The sequence below is a fragment of the Coenobita brevimanus genome, chromosome 101 (genome assembly GCF_032717465.1).
Source record: "Coenobita brevimanus isolate Jiangsu-jjx chromosome 101, ASM3271746v2, whole genome shotgun sequence".
Taxonomy (NCBI): domain Eukaryota; kingdom Metazoa; phylum Arthropoda; class Malacostraca; order Decapoda; family Coenobitidae; genus Coenobita; species Coenobita brevimanus.
The window spans coordinates 42227819-42247911 of NC_137054.1; the positions used below are offsets into that span (position 1 = coordinate 42227819).

General features: G+C 44.5%; 1 protein-coding gene across 1 annotated transcript in view; it reads left to right on the forward strand.

The window, feature by feature from the left end:
• LOC145414913 (mannose-6-phosphate isomerase-like) overlaps window positions 1–20093 on the forward strand; it is a 273834-nt gene that overhangs the window by 32495 nt on the left and 221246 nt on the right. Inside the window, exon 3 of the mRNA XM_080284329.1 lies at window positions 6149–6290. Coding sequence (XP_080140455.1) covers window positions 6149–6290 — 142 coding nt within the window. The remainder of the gene's footprint in view (window positions 1–6148; window positions 6291–20093) is intronic.

The window sequence follows — 20093 nt, forward strand, 5'->3', positions numbered from 1 at the left end:
CAACTAGCTCCTCTGTCATATGCCTAACGCTATCAATGAGTATTCTACCATATATTTTTCCAGTCACACTAAGAAGGCAAATACCCCTATGGTTACCACATACTTCTCTCTCCCCTTTTCATTTTTGTAAAGGAACAGTTATACCTAATTTCCAGTCCTCTGGAACCCCTCCCTCTTCCCAAGCCAATCTACACAACTTCTGTATCCACTCCACTACAATCTCACCCCCATACCTCAGCATTTCACCACACACTTCATCAATTCTTTGGGCCTTTCTCATCTTTATCTTCTTCATTGCTTCCACTACTTCTACCCTACTGATCCCTTCCTCCCTCCTCTCATCTCTTCTTCTCCCAGCCATTCCCCAACCACTTATATGCGCACTGCTCTCACTCTCTACATTCAACAAATCCTCAAACTGCTCTTTCCATCTCCTCAATTTCTCTCTCTTCTCCACCAACAATCTACTATTCCTATCTTTCACCCCCCTACTATTTCCCCTTTCACACTGCCTTACTTTCTTTACCTCCTTCCAAAACAATTTCTTACTCTCCCTCCATTTCACACTCAGATTCCTCCCAAATTCTTCATCCACTTTCTCCTTATTCTCCTTCACCAGTCTCTTCACCTCCCTTCTCCTGCTCACATATACCTCTCTCTTCTCTCTCTCATCTTCTCCCTTACCTCTACTCGCTAGCCATTCACTATATGCCTTCTTCTTTTGTTCCACAGTTCGTTTCACCTCATCATTCCACCATGATGTTCCTTGCACACCCTTGCATCTCCTCCTCACGCCACATTATATATATATATATATCTCTCTCTCTCATCTCATCTCATCTCATCTCATCAGCCGTTTGAGTGTTCACTGCAGGACCGGCCTATCCCTACCGAAGTGGGGACGATACAGCCAATGTATCTCTACCAAGTGGCTTAGGCTGTCTGGTAGAGATTGTATGTAGGGTGAGAAGTGCTTGTAAGTGTAATTGTAGTGTTGGAGTGACTTTGGATGTGTGTATAGTCTGTGAATCAAGTGTAATCGACCCGCGCAAGCCGACTGGGTGCAAGCATACTTTACAGTATGCGACACTGACTCAACCACAGCACCGTTTGTGTCCGCCAATGCAGTACGTGGCCAGAAGAACACTCCCAATGCTTATTACCCTGAAGAGGCGCGAACCCTCGTTCTTCATTGTACGAAAACGCACACTTTACCACTGGACCACAGAGGCTCCGTATATATATATACTGTATATATATATGTATATATATATATATATATATATATATATATATATATCCATCCATCCATCTATCATCCAATCCTACATTGCCCCATGAGGAGCGTAGGAGCTCAGGGTTAGGCAGTTGGTCCCGACATTTAAGATGAGAGTGACCAGCCTCACCCATCCCTGAGTGGCATTACATGAGCAATCAACCCCAACCACCCCTTGGATATAAACCTTTCCCGGCTCAATCCAATTGGAGCACAATAATTCCCCACTAAACCACCAGGCACCAAAGTTTGGTTATATGGTTACCACCCAGCATAGTAAATGGTTTCCTGGTGTACAGGAAACCATTTGGTTTGTCACTCAGAGTAGAGTCACCCACAGGCAGAAGGAAGAGGACAGAATGAAGGAAAGAAAGAGAGAGGAGGGAATGTAAAATCACCCATAGACAAAAGGACAAGGAAAGAATGAAGGAGAGAAAGAAGAGGATGGAAGGAAAGATGTAAAGAGGAAAGGAAAGGGCAGACACCCAGCAGCAGCACTACATCAAGTGAGTGGATGGTGAGTGCCCCCACCTCCATCCATCCATCCATTGCCAGACGCCATGTATCCCAAACGGGGTGGTCAAGGGCTTAGAGTTAATTGTTTTACAGGGAGGGGCACTAATCCTCCACCAACCCCACTTGACACGTAGGGATGCCAACAGCATCTGGTGTTCCCAGGCGGTCACCCATCCAAGTACTAACCAGACCCAACGTTACCTACCACCAGTATATATATACAGTATATATGTACTATATAATTATGTCCAGTGCACCCTCACACAATACGAGTTTATGGACGGCACAAACCCTCGCATTCTATGATTTCGCATTGTGAACCAAAAAACTTATGGGAAAAATGGTATATGGTGAACAGCCCACCCAGGGCTTGGTCTTCAGGTCCCCTTCCAGCCTACTCTGTTAATTGTCTAATAGTACTTCTGTTTGGACCAACAAATAAAACAACAAATAGAACACCATGTACCTTTATTTAAGTGACTCCTGGGCCCATTAAGAAGGAAGAGAGGTTGGGTATCCAAGGCCCGGGTCGTCTACTCATGTCCCGTTGGGCGGGGCGCCCCATTATCATTCTCACTGTCACTGCAGAGATCTTCTGGATGTGTCATATAGCCTTCAACGTTTACAGCTGAGACCATGATGAACACGTGGGCACTGCTGTGATGCTAAAACAGACTACAGGATGGAAGGTGCAACATGTGTTCTTACAGCAGTATTATAGAGAAGTGTCTGTTTACCCAGGAATGTCAGTAGAACGCATGCAGATAGCTGGCAAACTGCCCGCCATTTTGAATGTGGCTGGTTGCCAGCCACCTGCCTTCGTGTGACTGACTTTCGTTGTCCACCCTGACACTCATAGTAATGGAGGGAAGTCCATTTTTGCCTTGGAATCATACAGCCGATTCGCATGTTGGGAAGTTTGATTCGCAGATTTCGCATTCGATGAAAATAAGCATTTCTGGGTTGACCCCGCATTGTAGGTGATTTGCACTGTGTGATTTCTGTGTGGGGGTGCACTGTATAAATATATATATATATATATATATATATATATATATATATATATATATATGTGCAGTAGTACCTCGATATACAATACCCCTGAATGTGATACCCTGGCTTAACAATGGGGGTAGAAACACCACCATACCCTGCCTAATGATGGCCAAACCCCAGTTTGACGATGGGTTTTTATTTATTTTTTTACGATTTTGATGATAATTTAGACTAAAATTGTGTGTTTAGGTTGATTTATAAATGGTTTTTAGACTTAGATTAATGTGTTTTAGCCATTGGTGGGGTGAACATTGTCATTTTGGGGTACAGTTTACTAAGCTTGATTTTTTGCAGACATATTTGACAATTTTCAGATTTTCTTTGTTGGTTTTTGTGAGTTATTTACAGGTGTTAGGCTTAGGTGAGCTTCCTTGACAGCTGTTAGGCCAGTTAGATTTGCATTAAGCTTGTTTTTGGGCTCATTTGGTTGGGTTTTGGACTTGGTTTGGGGGGAAACCCAAGGCTGGTAAACACTCCACATTACTTTATATGTTTAAAGTACACTCAAACCTCGATTTAAGGGACTAAATGGGGAGTCAGCTTGTCCCGTACTTGAAAATGTCCATTGTTTTATCACATATAAAAACAGTCTTATTATAAAATGCAGTGATTGTTCCTTTTATCTTATTTATATGATTATGAATATTTTTTTTACAGGTACTGTATAAAGAAACATATTAATGTGTATAACCTAGACATTATGTATCATTTTTGAATGGTCTTGTCCGTTTGTCAGGTAGAATATGAAGTCCCTTAAATTGGAAATCCCTTAAATGGAGGTCCCTTAATTCGAGGTTTGAGTGTACCCTGCTATACGATACCCAGCCTAATGATTGGGTTTTACCTAGCCAATTACATCGTTAAACCGGGGTTTGCCTGTATATATATACATACAGTACAATCCCAGTTAACCGGGTGGGTTGGGGAATTTACCTTCCCGGTTACAGATTTTTCCCGTATTTCTGATTTTCAAGTCAAATCTATACAAAGGCTATCACAGCAGTAAATACAGTTCAGGTACTCACCAGTCACATTAGGGGTTACACTAAGAGATTCCGCCTGAAAAACTGCCTTGTAAACACACACCATGGTCATAACGGACGTGCGTGCAATGTCTAGCAATTTGCAGTACTGCAAATTGCACCAGTCCATTGTTTACCGAATTACTGTATTCATTATATGTACTGTACTCATAAAAATTGAAAAATAAAATAAAGAAATAAAAGCTTGAACATTTATTAATGAAATGATGATGTGTTAAGACTGCACTGTAGAATTATCACGACACCTGTGCCCCCACGTGAGTTTGTTTACGTTTCCGACTGTTCTTCTTCTTCCCCACTTGACCTCCATCACTCCACCCCTCACCCGCCACTCAGCTGTTTTGCAGAAAATAAAATAAATGATGTATGTATGAAATGCAGGCATATTATTTATTTATTTTTCTTCCAACAAAGTAAACTTTCATTCTTATTAATATTTATATTCAGCCATTAGTAGTTTTATAATGTTCGCCTTTTTCAAGTCTGTTGCATATGTCCAGCTTCTGTTTCAAGGTAAGCACGATACGCTTACGTTTAGTTTGCACTTTAGGCATTTTGGAGTGTACAAATTACCGTCTATCAGAGGAACACAATAGCAAGAGAGCTTGTTTACTGTCTGGTGGCAAAACGCAGACTGGTGATTTTTGGAGGGTGTGGAGGATGACTGAATTCAAGTAGGGGGAGAGGAGGGGTGGTTAAGAGGATTTGCTAGGGATTTACATTAGCCGGAAATGCTTTCACCTCGCTTTGTCTGACTTCACCCAGCCTTGCGTGACACGATCAAACGGCGGTTTGGCGGTCCATTCAAATTGGCGCACAGTTATAACTTACATTTTTACCAGCCCTTGAATTTTCCCGTTGTTCTGAGTATTCCGTTTGTCTGGATACCGGATAGCTGGGATTGTACTGTATATATAATATATATATATATATATATATATATATATATATATATATATATACAGAGGCCTCGCACAGTGCGTGATAGATTGGGCGGTCCACGACCTCATGCACTGGGAATTCGCGTACTGGGAATACATAATCTTATGGGAATACCGTATTTCGCGGCATATAAGACGCACTTTTTTGTCTCAAAGTTACCTTAAAATATCCCCATGCGTCCTGCACGTTAGACTAAGGCAGGTTAGTTAGGCTTCACTGAGAAGAAACTCTTTATAAAGATGATCATCTCAATGCTTAGCAACCACAGGTGTTTTCTACAGTATGCAGACTTGATTTTATTTTAAAAAATAATATACACTAGTGTGTATATGCAGCAGATTTAAGAAACACCCGAGATCAGAAACATATAAAACTTTCGCGGGTTTGTTTACAGCTCAACTGGCTAACATCGTGAAGATATTTAGCGGTTTAGCAATTTAACAGTTTAGCATCCACACTATTCCAGCAAGCTAACGTACATGATCACTGGTGAACTGTCTGCTAACCTTCTGAAAGGCAATCATGACCACTTTGCTTGCCATCCATTCACTAACTAGCAAAGCAATCATGCTGGAGAGATGCTGGCTAGTGAAACTGCCAAGTCATCAAAACAGACTTTCGTCACGTATGGAAATTCAGTAAATAAATATATCGCCATTTAACACGAAATTGATTTAACCCGAGGTTCCTCATAACCTATTCATGTTATGCATAGACTCCACTGTAATAAACTGTACCCCAAAATGATGGTGTTCACCCCATCTGTGACTAAAACACATTAAGCTAAGTCTAAAAGTTTATGAATCAATGTAAACACAAAATTTAAGTCCAAAATATCATCAAAATTGGATTTAAAAAAAACAATAAAATCCATCTTTATACCAGGGTTTAGCCATCGTTCAGCAGGGCAGGGTGGTATTTCTACCCCCATCGCTATGCCGGGCTATTGCATCTAGGGGTATCATATCTTGGGGTCTGCCTGTACTTTCATGCATCAACTTTTTTTTTTTTTTTACTGCCATGCTCACTTCCCTATTTCTTATAACTACATTCAAAGAACCAGCAGCTATCTTTCCTTGTTTTACCCTTTCAAGAACTTCATCCTCCAAACTTCCATCATTACTCATCACACTCCCCAAGTACTTAAGTGTACTCACATTTTCCATTTCCTCATCATCCAGCTTCATTGTACATTCAGTGACTTCATTTCTCTTGAAGACCACCTTTAGATAGCTGTAATAGGCAAAACATATCATTGTCAGCATGCAAAAGAATGTTATTATTGCATATTACACAGTAATAAATTTGTTGACAGAGTCATGCAGAGGAGCTACACAGTGCACGTCCAGATGTGTATAAGGATCCCAATCACAAACCTGAAATGACCATAGCTCTGACTCCCTTCCAAGCTTTGTGTGGCTTCAGGCCTGGTCAAGAGATAGCCAGGCATATCAGAGGTAGGTGTAGAGTCTTTTGGATACCCTAAACTCTTTGGGTCATACTGTACAGCTGCTGAACTTAGGTACAGGGATACTCCACTATGCAATAGCCTTCTATGCAATGATGAGGTAGAAATACCACCGTACCCCACCTATTGTAGGCCAACCCATGGTTTTGCAATGAGTCATGCGAGGTATCGTCCGGGGGTGTGAGTCGTGCGAGGTATCGTCCGGGGGTGATCGGCTAAAAGTTTGAATCATGCGCGCTCCAGGGCAAGCTAAGCCCACCCACCCACCCACTAGAATGCCCAGAAACACTCACACAGCCCCCGCATCCATTGCTCACCCCACAGTCACCCATATCGTTCTTCTCACACCACCTGTCGCCGAGTGAGAATCTCTCATAGACTTACCAACCCCACATTGTGTTACATCACCAATATTATGCAAGCCGCTATCATGGTGCATCGTGACTGTGTCCCAGCAGTGCCTGTGAGTAGGGCAATGATACTAACTGTGTGTGGTGTGTGATTTTGTGTCATTTTTGTGCTAAATAAGTGTAGTAATGTGTGGTCAGGGTGCTGCATGTGGTGGGGCTGGTGGTGGTGCTACTGGTGCTAGTGGTGGTAGTGGTGACCCTAGTCGGGGTAAGCGGCCTGCTAGTGTTGGTGCGGATGATGTTCCCGCGAATTCCAGCTAAAGAGCATTTTAATGGAAGTGAAGTTAGATATTCTCAAGCGGCATGACAAAGGCGATGACTCATCTGCCATCGCCTCGGCTCCACCTGCTGCAGTTGACAGTCTCAACTATTATAAAGAAGGCTGCCGCCATTGGGACTGCCACTGGAAAGGTTGCAACCATCAGCACCCCCCATATCACCCGCTGCAGGGAGCCAGTGATGAAGTTGATGGAGCGGATGCTCTGCACATGGGTGGAGGACCAGAACAGGCGGAAGGCACCCGTGAGTCAGGCAGGCGCTCATCTGTATCAAGGCATTCTCCCTTTGGAGTGATTTAAAGGTGAGGAGAAACTTGGATGCAAGTGAAACCTTTAATGCCTGCCATGGCTGGTTGGACCACTTCAGGAAGCAGGCAAACCTGCAGCACGTATGTCTGACAAGGCAGCAGATGCGGTGGCAGTGGCAGTGTTTTCTGACGAGCTGAAACGAATTATTCTGGAGGGTGGCTACAGTGCAAAGCAAGTCTTGAACTTCAATGAGACACAACTTTTTTGGATGAGAATGTCCACCAACACATATCATGCAATAGAGGAGGAGTCTGCGTTGGGGTTCAAGGCTTCGAAGGACTGGCTTACACTTCTGCTGGGGGTCAACGCCAAGGGTGACCTTAAGTTAAAGCTGCTCTTAGTCTACCACGCAGAGAATCCAAGGGCTCTGATTGGCTTCGTCAAGGAGAGCCAGGGGTAATCTGGAAGGTTAGCAAGAAGACCTGTCTGACATCCGACACCTGCCTTTCCTACTTCCACTTGTACCTCTCTCATGTCCTGAAGAAGTATGCCTCCAAGGAAAACCTGGCCAGTCGATTCCTCTTGGTTGTAAACACTGTGCCTAGCCACCCTCCTGCGATGAAAGACAGGGCCAGCGACATTGAACTGGTGTTCCTGCCTCCCAACACCACGTCGTTGTTGCAAGAAGTGCACCAGGGGGTCATTGCCACCCTCAAGGCCTACTCTCTCCGGCGAACCATGCAGCAGCTGGTGAAGGTGTGTGGCAGCGATGACTGGACAGTGGTGCAGCCATTCTGGCGGTGGTATAGTATCAGGCACGCCATTGAGAACATCACAGGTGCCTGGAGGGAGATTAGCCAGGCCACCAAGAACAGAGTGGGGCACAAGCTGTGGCCAGAGTGTGTTCACTCATTCACCAGCTTTCCCGAGGCGTGCGAGCACCACCGGTGGAACAGATGCGGCAGGACATAGTACAGCTTTCGCATGAGACGGGATTTGGTGAGGAGGATGTGGAGGAGGTCCTGGACTGCCGCAGGGAGAAACTGAGTAATGAGGAGCTCCACAACATGAAGATCCAACAAGAAGCAGTGCCAAAGCACAGCAAACCCGTCCCCGGCAGTCATGTTAATGCTGACGTATAAACACAACAGGATGGCTAGTCAGAGTTGTCATAAACTAATTTTGGAGTAATTCGGGTGAAAATTTACGATTTTATGCTCATTTTTAAATTTTAGGCCCGACCCACCTGACATTAACCCCCCTACTGTTAACTGGGGGGTGACCCCCCTGATGTAATGAGCATGTTATAGGGTGCAGATTTGAAAGATGCACCTTTAGGTTGTGGTTTCATGTCAATATAACGAATTTGAAAGAAGTCATGGCAAAAAAAAAATTTTTTTTTCTTTACATTTTATTTTCTTTTTAACAATTTTTGGGCCCACAGCCTGAGCCTTTGCCCAATTGCCCCAATATTTAATCAGTTGATTAGAAGCTCATAGCCCATCTTCCCTGGAATTTTAGTCAAAATCACACCAGTAGTTTTTGCATAAAGTTGTTAACAGACAGACAGACAAAAATAAACTGAGTGAAAACAATACCCGTTCCTGACCCTCTCCAGGATGGGGATGGGTAACAAGCTCACCAGGAGGCACAGAAGGAGGAAGTTGTTCCAGAGGTGCAAGCCCTGAATATAAAGATTTTAAAGGAGATATTTACCCTGTCACGGGGGGATGTAAATTTAAGAATTAAAAGCTGGTATTAATCAAAGGTAAACACAAAGAATTGACTTGTGAAATCAAGTACAGTACCCTTGTGTCCAGCACGCATTAGTCCAGCATGATTTGAGTCCAGGACGGTGAGCAATTAATTAGTATTATTTAATACAATTTAATTACTGCAACACGAGTGTGTTTGCATAACACGCACAGAGCTCCGAGAAGTGGGCCAAATCCGCAGAGTTCACTCTAGCACGATCACCCCTGTCCAACATGGCCATACTGGACATTCCCATGATGATGATAGCCAATGAAAAACTTCTGATCAAGTAGCCTTCCCTGCCTGCTATCGTGACGTGATCGTGATGCCGCCCAATTAAAAACACTTCTGGTGTCATGTGATGTTTTGTTTACATTTCTCCCGCCACAGAGCCACTCAGTCGCATAATTGCATTGGAAGGTGCTTTTTTCTTGCTGCATTTTCTGCCCTTGTTACTGCATTTTACCCTGCTCACGATGCCTAGGAAGCCTTCTGAGAACCCCAAGAAGCATCGGCACCTCCCTCAGGCCACCAAGCTAGAAAGCATCGAGAGGAAGAAGAAAGGGGAGAGGAAAGTTGACATTGCCAAGGCCTATGACATGAATGAAGCCAACGTGATCATAATAAAAAAACTTAAGACAAGATCCTGGCAGCCGAAGGCTATCACACGGCACTTCATACCAGGTTTGCCGAGGATACAATGGTAAATCGGAACGGTAACGTGGTAAAATTGCCGACGATACCACGGGCATTTGGAATTCATCTGGATGGATTCCTGCCGAGCATACGATGGGGAATCCAGTGTGACCAAAACCCAGGCGACTCGACAGAGAATGTATCGTACTACAGCATTGAACATTTAGCCTGACGCTGAATACATATTAATATTTTAGAATAAATATCAATCGTTTTCAAACCCTTCTCATCGGCGTGCGTACCAGTTTATAAACAAAGTTGCTTCTCCTTATTCTCTACCGAGTCAGCGACAGCGATCACTTTCCACAGTCATGAGACGGGGCTCTGGCAACAGTGTGAGAAGCATGCACTTTGCCGAGGATTACAGAGCTAGGACAGGCAGAAGCAGGACCTTCCATGGCTGTGGACGAAGATAGTGATTCTGAGTGTGATTTCGAAGGATTTATGAGGGAGGTTTGAGGAGGAGCAACAGCCATTACCCGCTAGTGATGCCAGCAGCCATCCTCCGGGGACCCAGTAGGACTAACTACAGCCTTGGATACCACCTTCCATTCCCAGCAAGCCCACCAACACTATCCTAAAAGGTTAGTTATCATTCATAGCACAGTACCATTTATTATAATTACAATAGTACCAATATATGGATAGGTATATGGTAGGTATTTAGGGTGACTTTTCCGAGGGTTGCTGACATAATTCATTTTTCCCCATAAGCTCTATTGTTAGTCCAACACGTTTTTGGTCCAACACGTGACCCATGCATGACAATATTACCGTGCTGGACGCGAGGGTACTGTAGTAAGTTTTACTTTATTCTGGCTTACTTCGCCAATTCTCTAAGGACGAGAATTTTATAAACTTTCTCAACAGTACACAGCAGAGACTATCCGCTCACGAATGCTGTATCATTAGTACTGTTAGCCTCTGAGAAAGTGTGATCTTTGCCCCCTGACAATCAATAATTTATAATAATACTGAACAAGTTCTTGCAGATGCTTCACTCATGGCTGGCACAACGGATTTAAGTTTTGATACAAAAGAACTGGCCTAAATACCAGTTACGATTAATATAAGAAATTTGTGCTAACTTTTTTTTTTTTTTTTTTTATGCGAGGAAGAAGGAACCAAAGGCCATGAGCCCGCAGTAACGGTTCCCTCCAAGAGAAAAACAAAATACAATATAGAGCCAAATTCAAGATCCGATCATTTTGAGATGCCTGGACACACTGCGTTTGAAAGACTGGAGATCATAGACAGCAGGAAATACAGACAGAGGGAGACAGTTCCAGAGCTGACCTGTTGCATAAATGAAAGACTGGGAGTAACGGTTAACTCTTGCATTAGAGAGTTGGACAGAAAAAGGATGAGAGTTTGCTGCCAGACGGGTGCTACGCGCCCGTCATAGAGGTGGAGGAATGCAAGCAGACAGTTCAGAGGAGCAGTGACCATTAAAGTAGCGATAGAAAAGAGATAAAGATGCAACAGTGCGGCGAAGAGACAGAGGTTGAAGGGAGTCAGTAAGAGGAGGAGAGTTAATGAGACGAAAAGCCTTTGACTCCACCCTATTGAGAAGAGCTGTATGTGGGGACCCTCCCCACACATGAGAGTTGTACTCCACACAGGGGCGGATAAAACCCCTGTATAGAGTCAACAATTGCGCAGGGGTAAAGAAAGAGCGGAGTCGGCTTAGCACACCCAATCTCTTGGAAGCAGATTTTACAAGAGATGTAATATGATCTTTCCAAGATAAGTCCCGAGTAAATGAAACCCCAAGCATGTTCAAGGATGATGCAGGATTAAGCTGAATATTATTAAACATTAGTGGGTATACCTGTGGAAGATTTTGTCGGGTTGATAGGTGTAAGAACTGAGTCTTAAATGCATTAAAGACAACCATATTATTTTTACCCCAGTCAGAGATACGAGCCAAGTCAGACATTAGGTGTGCCATAGCCTCATCCCTTGATTGTTGAAGTAACTGTTGAGATGGGCGTTGCGGGAACCGAATGGAAAGGTGAAGGGTGGAGTCATCTGCATATGAGTGGATAGGGTTAGATGTACAGCTTAGAAGATCATTGATGAATAAAAGGAAGAGAGTTGGTGATAACTGGGAGTGGCAAGTAAATTAAGCTCAATATGGAGGAATTAAACACCAATAACACAGTTAAATGAGCTCAAAGAAAAGAGCTGTAAATTTATTGATTATAGTGGTAGGTGGTAGCGACCATCATCCACTCACTTGATGTAGTGCTGCCTACTTCTTCCTTAGCCTTTATCATTCTTTTTCTGTACCTGCCCTCCTCTCTTCCTATTTCTCCCATCTTTCCTGTCACTTCTTATTGCTTTTCTTTCCGTTACAGGTCGCATTACATTGAGTGACAAGTCAAATGGTTTCCTGTAAGCTAAGAAACCATTTGCAACGCTGGGTGGTAACCTTATTACCAAACCATACATGCTCCCTACGTGTCAACAAGTGGGTTGGTGGAGGGTTAGTGCCCCTCCCTGTAAAACAAATAACTCAGAGTCAAATGGCTACCCCTTACGGGATTTTGGCGTCTGGCAGTAGATAGATAGATAGACAGTGAAATAAATTTACGTTATATTAATCTCAGAAATGAATTCAAGAGGGGAATTCTCTGTCACTGGGGGACTAATGAATTCAAATACCAAAGGAAATACACTCACTCATTCAAAAGCTAATCAAACTTAAGGCTAAGAAAACGAACGAAAATACTGGTCAGCGGAGGGAACGGAGCTGAAGCTACAAAAGACTGGGCGTCTGTCTGTTGAACACCAGGTGCTGCTATTTGCTGCTTAGCCCACTTCGCCGATCACTGTCTAGGTGGAGATTGAGGAAATTGCTGTACAACAGAGACGCTGCTCTCTACGCTGTGCACAAACAACCCTACTCTCGTGGCAGTTTGAAGCTGACTCAGTCCAAACTGGGAAAGGGGGTTGAGAGATGGCCATGTTCACTGGAAGTAGGCATGGCCTAACTTCAACGGTCAACAGAGGGAGGGCGAACGATATACACACGCAATAAAATCACTCAGTGAAGCGCTAATGTCACGCATAAGAACGGTCACTTTTGGAGCAGTGACGAATATTCTGAAAAACTATCCCAGTCAAAGTGCATACGAGGACGGTTAAACTGAATGATACATAGTGGGAATTCCACTAGAGTTCGTGGTTTTCTCACCCGAGTACAATGTCACGGATTTTGTAGAATACACAGTATCATGAATTCGTGACATTACGCCCCATCAAAATCAAATTTTTCTTGGAAAAATTTTACAATAAATACATATACTGTACATCCTAACTCAGTCACACAAGATTCACACTGTGGTGTGTGTACCATCCTGCTACAGGAGAAAATCACTGTCGCCAATGAGCGTATAAAACTCGTATTTACTTTAAATCTGTCTGCTGTCCGATGCAATAGAGCCAAAAGCATGTCCGGAAAGTGGTCCCGCCCGGAAAGTGGGCCCCAGCCTCCTGGACCTGTACTTATGGACCCTAACCTACCCTGACTCAACTCCCTATACAACTTCCTACTGGACATGCATAGCACCTATTTTAGACGCAGTTCACACCATTAAGGGACATAAAAGACTGAAATAAATGCAAAAGAACCAGAGAATTAGGTTTTAGAGGTGAGTTTATACAATATTAAACATTCTGGGTACTTACAAGGCCCTGGTTCCTGGACTGGTACTTATGGACCCTAACCTAGCCTAACTGAGAAAAACAACTCCCTACTGCACATGCATAGCACCTAAGAACCTATTCACACCAAGAAGGAACATTAAAGAGTGAAATGAGGTTTTAGAGGTAAGTATGGAAAATACAGTACAATATGAAACATTCTGGGTACTTACAACAAGTCCCTGGCCATCTCAATGAATAACCTGCCTCTTCTCAGACTCTGACAGTAAAAAAGGAGTACCTGAAGTACCTGCAGTACACTGTACATGAAGTCTTGCACTGAACATAGTCATTTGCACTCAGAATTCCTTTCTCTTAACACTGCGCATACTAGTCTTACTTGCACTCCAATGCACTCTGCACTTAAGTCTTTGCACTCATAAATCCAGTTTCTTAACACTACACACTCTAGTCACGTCAATAAAATCAGTGTTCTACTCTGCACTTAAGTCTTTCCACTCAGAATTCTAATTTCTTAACACTACCACTGTTTATTTTCACTGCACAACACTGTAAATTCCTGTGTGGTCTAGCGGCGAGTTCATGCTGTTTATTCACTGTCAGAGTCTGAGAGTAGCTGATGCAGGTGGCCTAGAGGTGCGTCGCTGGGACATGGTGATGGACTACCCACTGCAGACGACTCTGAAGAGAAGCGCAAACTCAAGTCCAGTGGTAACTCCACCGTGACTGATGTGCTGGGCTTTGGCTCGGAGGATGAGGGCCTGTCTTGGGGAGGCAATGGTGTGGAGCCAGGGCTGGGCACAGCGGGGGTCATGGGTCTGAAAAAGCTGTCAATGGTTGATTGACACAAGGAACGACGATTTTGGCAATTAATGATGCACTGCCTGAAAGCGCGCACTTCCTCCACAAGTCCCAAGGGCTCATCTCGTTGCAGCCCGGATGTTCCAGGTAGTCAAGAATGAACTCTACGTGTTCCTGGAGTGCGCTTAGCTTGGGGATGGCTGGAGTAGTGTCACGCTGAGAGGAGTCCACATCATCGTCGCCGTCCTCGTTGGAATCTTCAAGCTGGGTACTGACACCTGCAACTGAAGATGCGATCTCGATATCAGACTTGGTCTGATACCCAGGATCGCCCTCATCATCATCCAACCACTCACGCACTTCGTCCACATCAACATCGTCGCCATGCGCACATAGACGTGCATGGAAGTCATCCACGTCAAAACCTAGGAAATCGTACTCCACATCCGTTCCGAGAAGCAGATGAGACCAACCATTTTCTAGAGTCTTGACAGGGACTTCCTTCCATGCACTGGCCCAGTTGTAGATTGCAGACTTGATGTTGTAGCAACGAAGGTTTTCCAAAGTCTGCTGGCCTTCCATGTCCCGTCCCTCCCTGCACTTCTCCTCATCCTCGAGAACAACCATCACCTCGTCCAGGAACTTCCTTTGGTACAGCTTCTTCGTTGCCATGATCACTCCTTGGTCCAGTGGTTGGATGAGAGCAGTCGTATTAGGTGGCATAAACATACACCTAATGTGCCCATTCTCAGCCACCAGGTCCTTGTGGCACGGGTGGGCAGGTGCATTGTCGAGGAGAAGGAGGGACTTTACCTGGTTGCATGGGATTCCCAGTGTGTTCATCTGGTAATGGATGACCTCCTTGACGAAATGGCGGTGGAACCAGTCTTTGAAGATCTGGGCAGTGAACCGTGCCTTCAAAGAATGGTACCAAACAACAGGAAGGACATCCATCACCCCACAAAGACACCGAGGCTGCTTTGCACGGCCAACAATAACGGGCTTAAGCCAGTGCATGCCGTTAACATTGGCACAACACAAAGCAGATATCCGTTATTTGGAGAGCTTGCAGCCAGGTACACGCTTCTCTGTCTCCTCTGCTAGAGTGTTCGTTGACAAAGAGCGATGAAATAAACTAGTTTCGTCAGCGTTGTAGATTTGACCGAGAGTGAGGCCTTCCCTGTCGATCGAGCCCTTCACCTTGTGCCGAAACTCCTCTACTCCATCCTCGCTGGCATCCAAAGCTTCTCCATGAGACTTACAGTTGGTAAGGCCATGTCGTAACTTGAACGTGAAGAGCCAACCCTCGGATGCCTTGAAGTCTGGGGAGTCGTGAAGCCTTGCGAACTTCTCAGCAGCAGCCTTCAGCTCCGTGCCACGCACTAGCACACCAGCAGCACGTTGCTGTCAGTACCAAATCAACGTGGAGCGGTCGACTTCAGCATACCGGGGAGTAAACATCATCTTCCTCTCCACGTTGTGTTTGTTCTTTGATGAGAAGTCAACCGTGTACTGCATGAGTTTGTCGCAGGATCTCTTGATATCAAACAAAGTAGATTGGGCCAGGTTGAATTCACGGAGGATGCATGAGGTTGACCATCCCACATCCACCTTGTCCAATATCTCCCTCTTCTTCTCCAGAGTCAAAACCACTCTCTTCCTCGTCTCAGCCAGCGGGGCCATCATCACACACACTAACAAGAGGCAGGAGAGCAGCAGCAGAGCCTACAGGAGGTAGGGCACCACCACAAAAGCAAACACGTGGGCGGCCATGATGACAAGCGTGCACTCACAACAAGAGACAGGCGGTAAGTGGGGATGATGCAGGGGCACGCTAGCGGACGGCAGTGGAACTACGCACCAAAACACAGCTGGTCTGCACTGCGCACGCTGAGTTAAAATTACAAGGGAAAAAAGTCGGATTTTTTTCAAATTTTTTGCACTTTTTGGCCAATTTTGGTAATATTGAATCCCGGGACCAAAATGTCTGGTAAGTGGGGTGTCCGGAAAGTAGGCGTCTGGATAGTACGGGGATTACTGTAGAAGCACGCTTGAGGAAAAAACTCCATGACAATGGTGAAAAATCCTGTACTCAGGTCAAACTGAGCAAAAAGTTCGCTACATTTACATTAACAACTACAGTAATCCCTCCACTATCCGATGTAATAGAGCCAAAGGCATGTCAGGAAAGTGGGCCCCTGGGTCCAGGTCTGGTACTTAGGGACCCTAACCCAGCCTAACTTTGAAAGCCACCTGAATAACTCTCTACAGGACATGCATAGCACTATTTAAACCTATTTAAGACCCTATAAATGAAAAGGAACCAAAGAATGAGGAATTAGAAGTGACTGTACCTCAGCCAGGGTACTTACAGCACATTTGTCCAGCCTTTTGTAAGGTTTTGGCAGTGGTGAAAATTCTCTTGAAGCACGTACAGTAATCCAGTGTTGTGCTGCACTTACAGTAATTCTTTGCACTGTGAGTTATAACTGTTTAACACTGCACATTGTTAATTGCATCAGGCCAGTTTCAACCGCCAGGTTTGCACTCCACAGTTAATCCTTTGCACTCTAAATTCTAATTTCTTAACACTGCACAACACTGTAAATTCCCTTGTCGTCTAGTGGAGTGAGGAGGAGATGCAAGGGTGTACAAGGGACAGCATTGTGGAATGATGAGGTGAAACGAGCTGTGGAACAAAAGAAGAAGGCATATGGTGAATGGTTGGCGAGTAGAGGTAGGGGAGAAGATGAGAGAGAGAAGAGAGAGGTATATGTGAGCAGGAGAAGGGAGGTTAAGAGACTGGTGAAGGAGAGTAAGAAGAAAGTGGATGAAGAGTTTGGGAGGAATCTGAGTGTGAAATGGAGGGAGAGTAAGAAATTGTTTTGGAAGGAGGTAAAGAAAGTAAGGCAGTGTGAAAGGGGAAATAATAGGGGAGTGAAAGATAGGAGTAGTAGATTGTTGGTGGAGAAGAGAGAGAAATTGAGGAGATGGAAGGAGCACTTTGAGGATTTGTTGAATGTAGAGAGTGAGAGCAGTGTGAGTATAAGTGGTTGGGGAATGGCTGGGAGAAGAAGAGATGAGAGGAGGGAGGAAGAGATCAGTAGGGCGGAAGTAGTGGAAGCGATGAAGAAGATTAAGCTGGGAAAGGCCCCAGGAATTGATGGAGTGTGTGGTGAAATGCTTAGGTATGGGGGTGAGATTGTTGTGGAGTGGATATGGAAGTTGTGTAGATTGGCTTGGGAAGAGGGAAGGGTTCCAGAGGACTGGAAATCAGGTATAATTGTTCCTCTGTACAAAGGAAAAGGGGAGAGAGAAGTATGTGGTAACCATAGGGGTGTTTGCCTTCTTAGTGTGACTGGTAAAATATATGGTAAAATACTCATTGATAGGGTTAGGCATATGACAGAGGAGCTAGTTGGAGAAGAACAAGGGGGATTTAGGAAGGGAAAAGGGTGTGTAGATCAGATATTTGTTCTAAGATGTTTAGTAGAGAAGTATCTAGAGAAGGGAAGGAAAGTGTATGCTGCCTTCATGTTTTTTTTTTTTTTTTTTTTTTTTTTTTTTTTTTAATGCGAGGAAGAAGGAACCAAAGGCCATGAGCCCGCAGTAACAGTTCCCTCCAAGAGAAAAACAAAATACAATATAGAGCCAAATTCAAGATCCGATCATTTTGAGATGCCTGGACACACTGTGTTTGAAAGACTGGAGATTATAGGCAGCAGGAAAAACAGACAGAGGGAGACAGTTCCAGAGCTGACCTGTTGCATAAATGAAAGACTGGGAGTAACGGTTAACTCTTGCATTAGAGAGTTGGACAGAAAAAGGATGAGAGTTTGCTGCCAGACGGGTGCTACGCGCCCGTCGTAGAGGTGGAGGAATGCAAGCAGACAGTACAGAGGAGCAGTGACCATTAAAGTAGCAATAGAAAAGAGATAAAGATGCAACAGTGCGGCGAAGAGACAGAGGTTGAAGGGAGTCAGTAAGAGGAGGAGAGTTAATGAGACGAAAAGCCTTTGACTCCACCCTATTGAGAAGAGCTGTATGTGGGGACCCTCCCCACACATGAGAGTTGTACTCCACACAGGGGCGGATAAAACCCCTGTATAGAGTCAACAATTGCGCAGGGGTAAAGAAAGAGCGGAGTCGGCTTAGCACACCCAATCTCTTGGAAGCAGATTTTACAAGAGATGTAATATGATCATTCCAAGATAAGTCCTGAGTAAATGAAACCCCAAGCATGTTCAAGGATGATGCAGGATTAAGCTGAATATTATTAAACATTAGTGGGTATACCTGTGGAAGATTTTGTCGGGTTGATAGGTGTAAGAACTGAGTCTTAGATGCATTAAAGACAACCATATTATTTTTACCCCAGTCAGAGATACATACATGTGAAAAATCTGCTTGGTATTGCATTATTCTGATTCATTACCAAACGAATATTTCATGACCAAATTGGCCCACATTTGGTAATGAAAAATACTAAATGGCAACCTGACAGGGGAGGGGGGAGGGGGGAGGAAGGAAGGGGGGAGGGTCCGTGGTGTAACAGCTGTTCGGCACCGTGCGGCAATTTCAAGTTATGGGTGGGAAAAAATTAGGATTTTGGGGGGATTTTTTTATTTTTTTGGCCATTTTTGGGTTCCGAAGGTCCAGGCCCACAATATCCGGTAAGTGGGGATGTCCGGAAAGTGGGCATCTGGAAAGTACAGGGATTACTGTAATTGTTATGTAGCGTGGTGTATGTAATACACGGTGTAGTTGTGACTTGTAGTGTAACCATACCTATGTGTAAAATGATATAATACAAATGAGACGACGAGGCAGAAGCGAAGAGGCGGCAGCATGTGGCAGAGACAATCAGCTGATCTGCATGGGAAAACTGCTACTCCCGCCAACTGTACCTGTGAAATCAGTCAAGGTGAAGCATCAAAAGTGTCAGTGCGACAAACAATTTTTATTAAATTACAATTGCTCGGTCTGCCTAGTAGTCAGTACATATGCTACAAAAAAGTACACCCTAGCTGAAAATTTTAAGTGACAGCTAAAACTTCGTACATTCAAGGTCGCCATTATTTTCTTACTGGATACATTATTAACCAGGAAACATAGTCCCAGGACAGAATCTCAGAGGACCCTTGTAATTTACTGGTTAAACCTATATTATTAACCAGGAAACGTGCTAGTCCTTGGATTGCATAAATCTCTCAGAACTGGCAGTTTACTGGTTAAACATAACTCTGTACTTACAATTAACATGGGCAAGCTGAGAATCCCTACGCAATCTCGGGCAGGTCACATTTTAACACCCAGTGTGGTGTAAACACTCATGTGGATAATGTGCTTTCTCCAGGAATCATCAGAGAGGCCCACAGCTCGAGACATCACAAGGTAATTCAGACACAGCCTCGTATTGCCTCTGCGGGGTTCTTGAACTTTCCCCTTAACCTACGGGGAAACCAGTTCTGCTGTCGGGCCTTGCTGCGGATGTCACTGATTGAATTGCGCAGTTGACCCTTGTGCGGTGTGGTGCGGTGAGGATCTGTCCGTTCTCCCCTTTGGGGCAAAGATGCGAATGAATGTGTTTGAATGGATGAGCAAATGGGGAGTGTGTCATCCTGTCTCGGCTACCTCCCTTTCCTTGGGGGAAGCAGCGTAGGTATATAGATAGATATAGATAGATACATATGTATGTAGAGGCCCTGGACATAATGTGTCCTGTGGGGCCAACAGGCGAGACGTCAGGTCTGCACCCACATTATCGTTCCCGTCTCTCTCAACTGACTCAGAGATTATGGGTGTGGATTCATACAGCTCAGGAAGGACACATCCCTGACTGGTGGTACATTGACACACATTGCAGGTACGCACAAACCTATCTATCTCCTGTCCCATTCCTGGCCAGAAAAAGTCAGCACGGATATGGCCCTG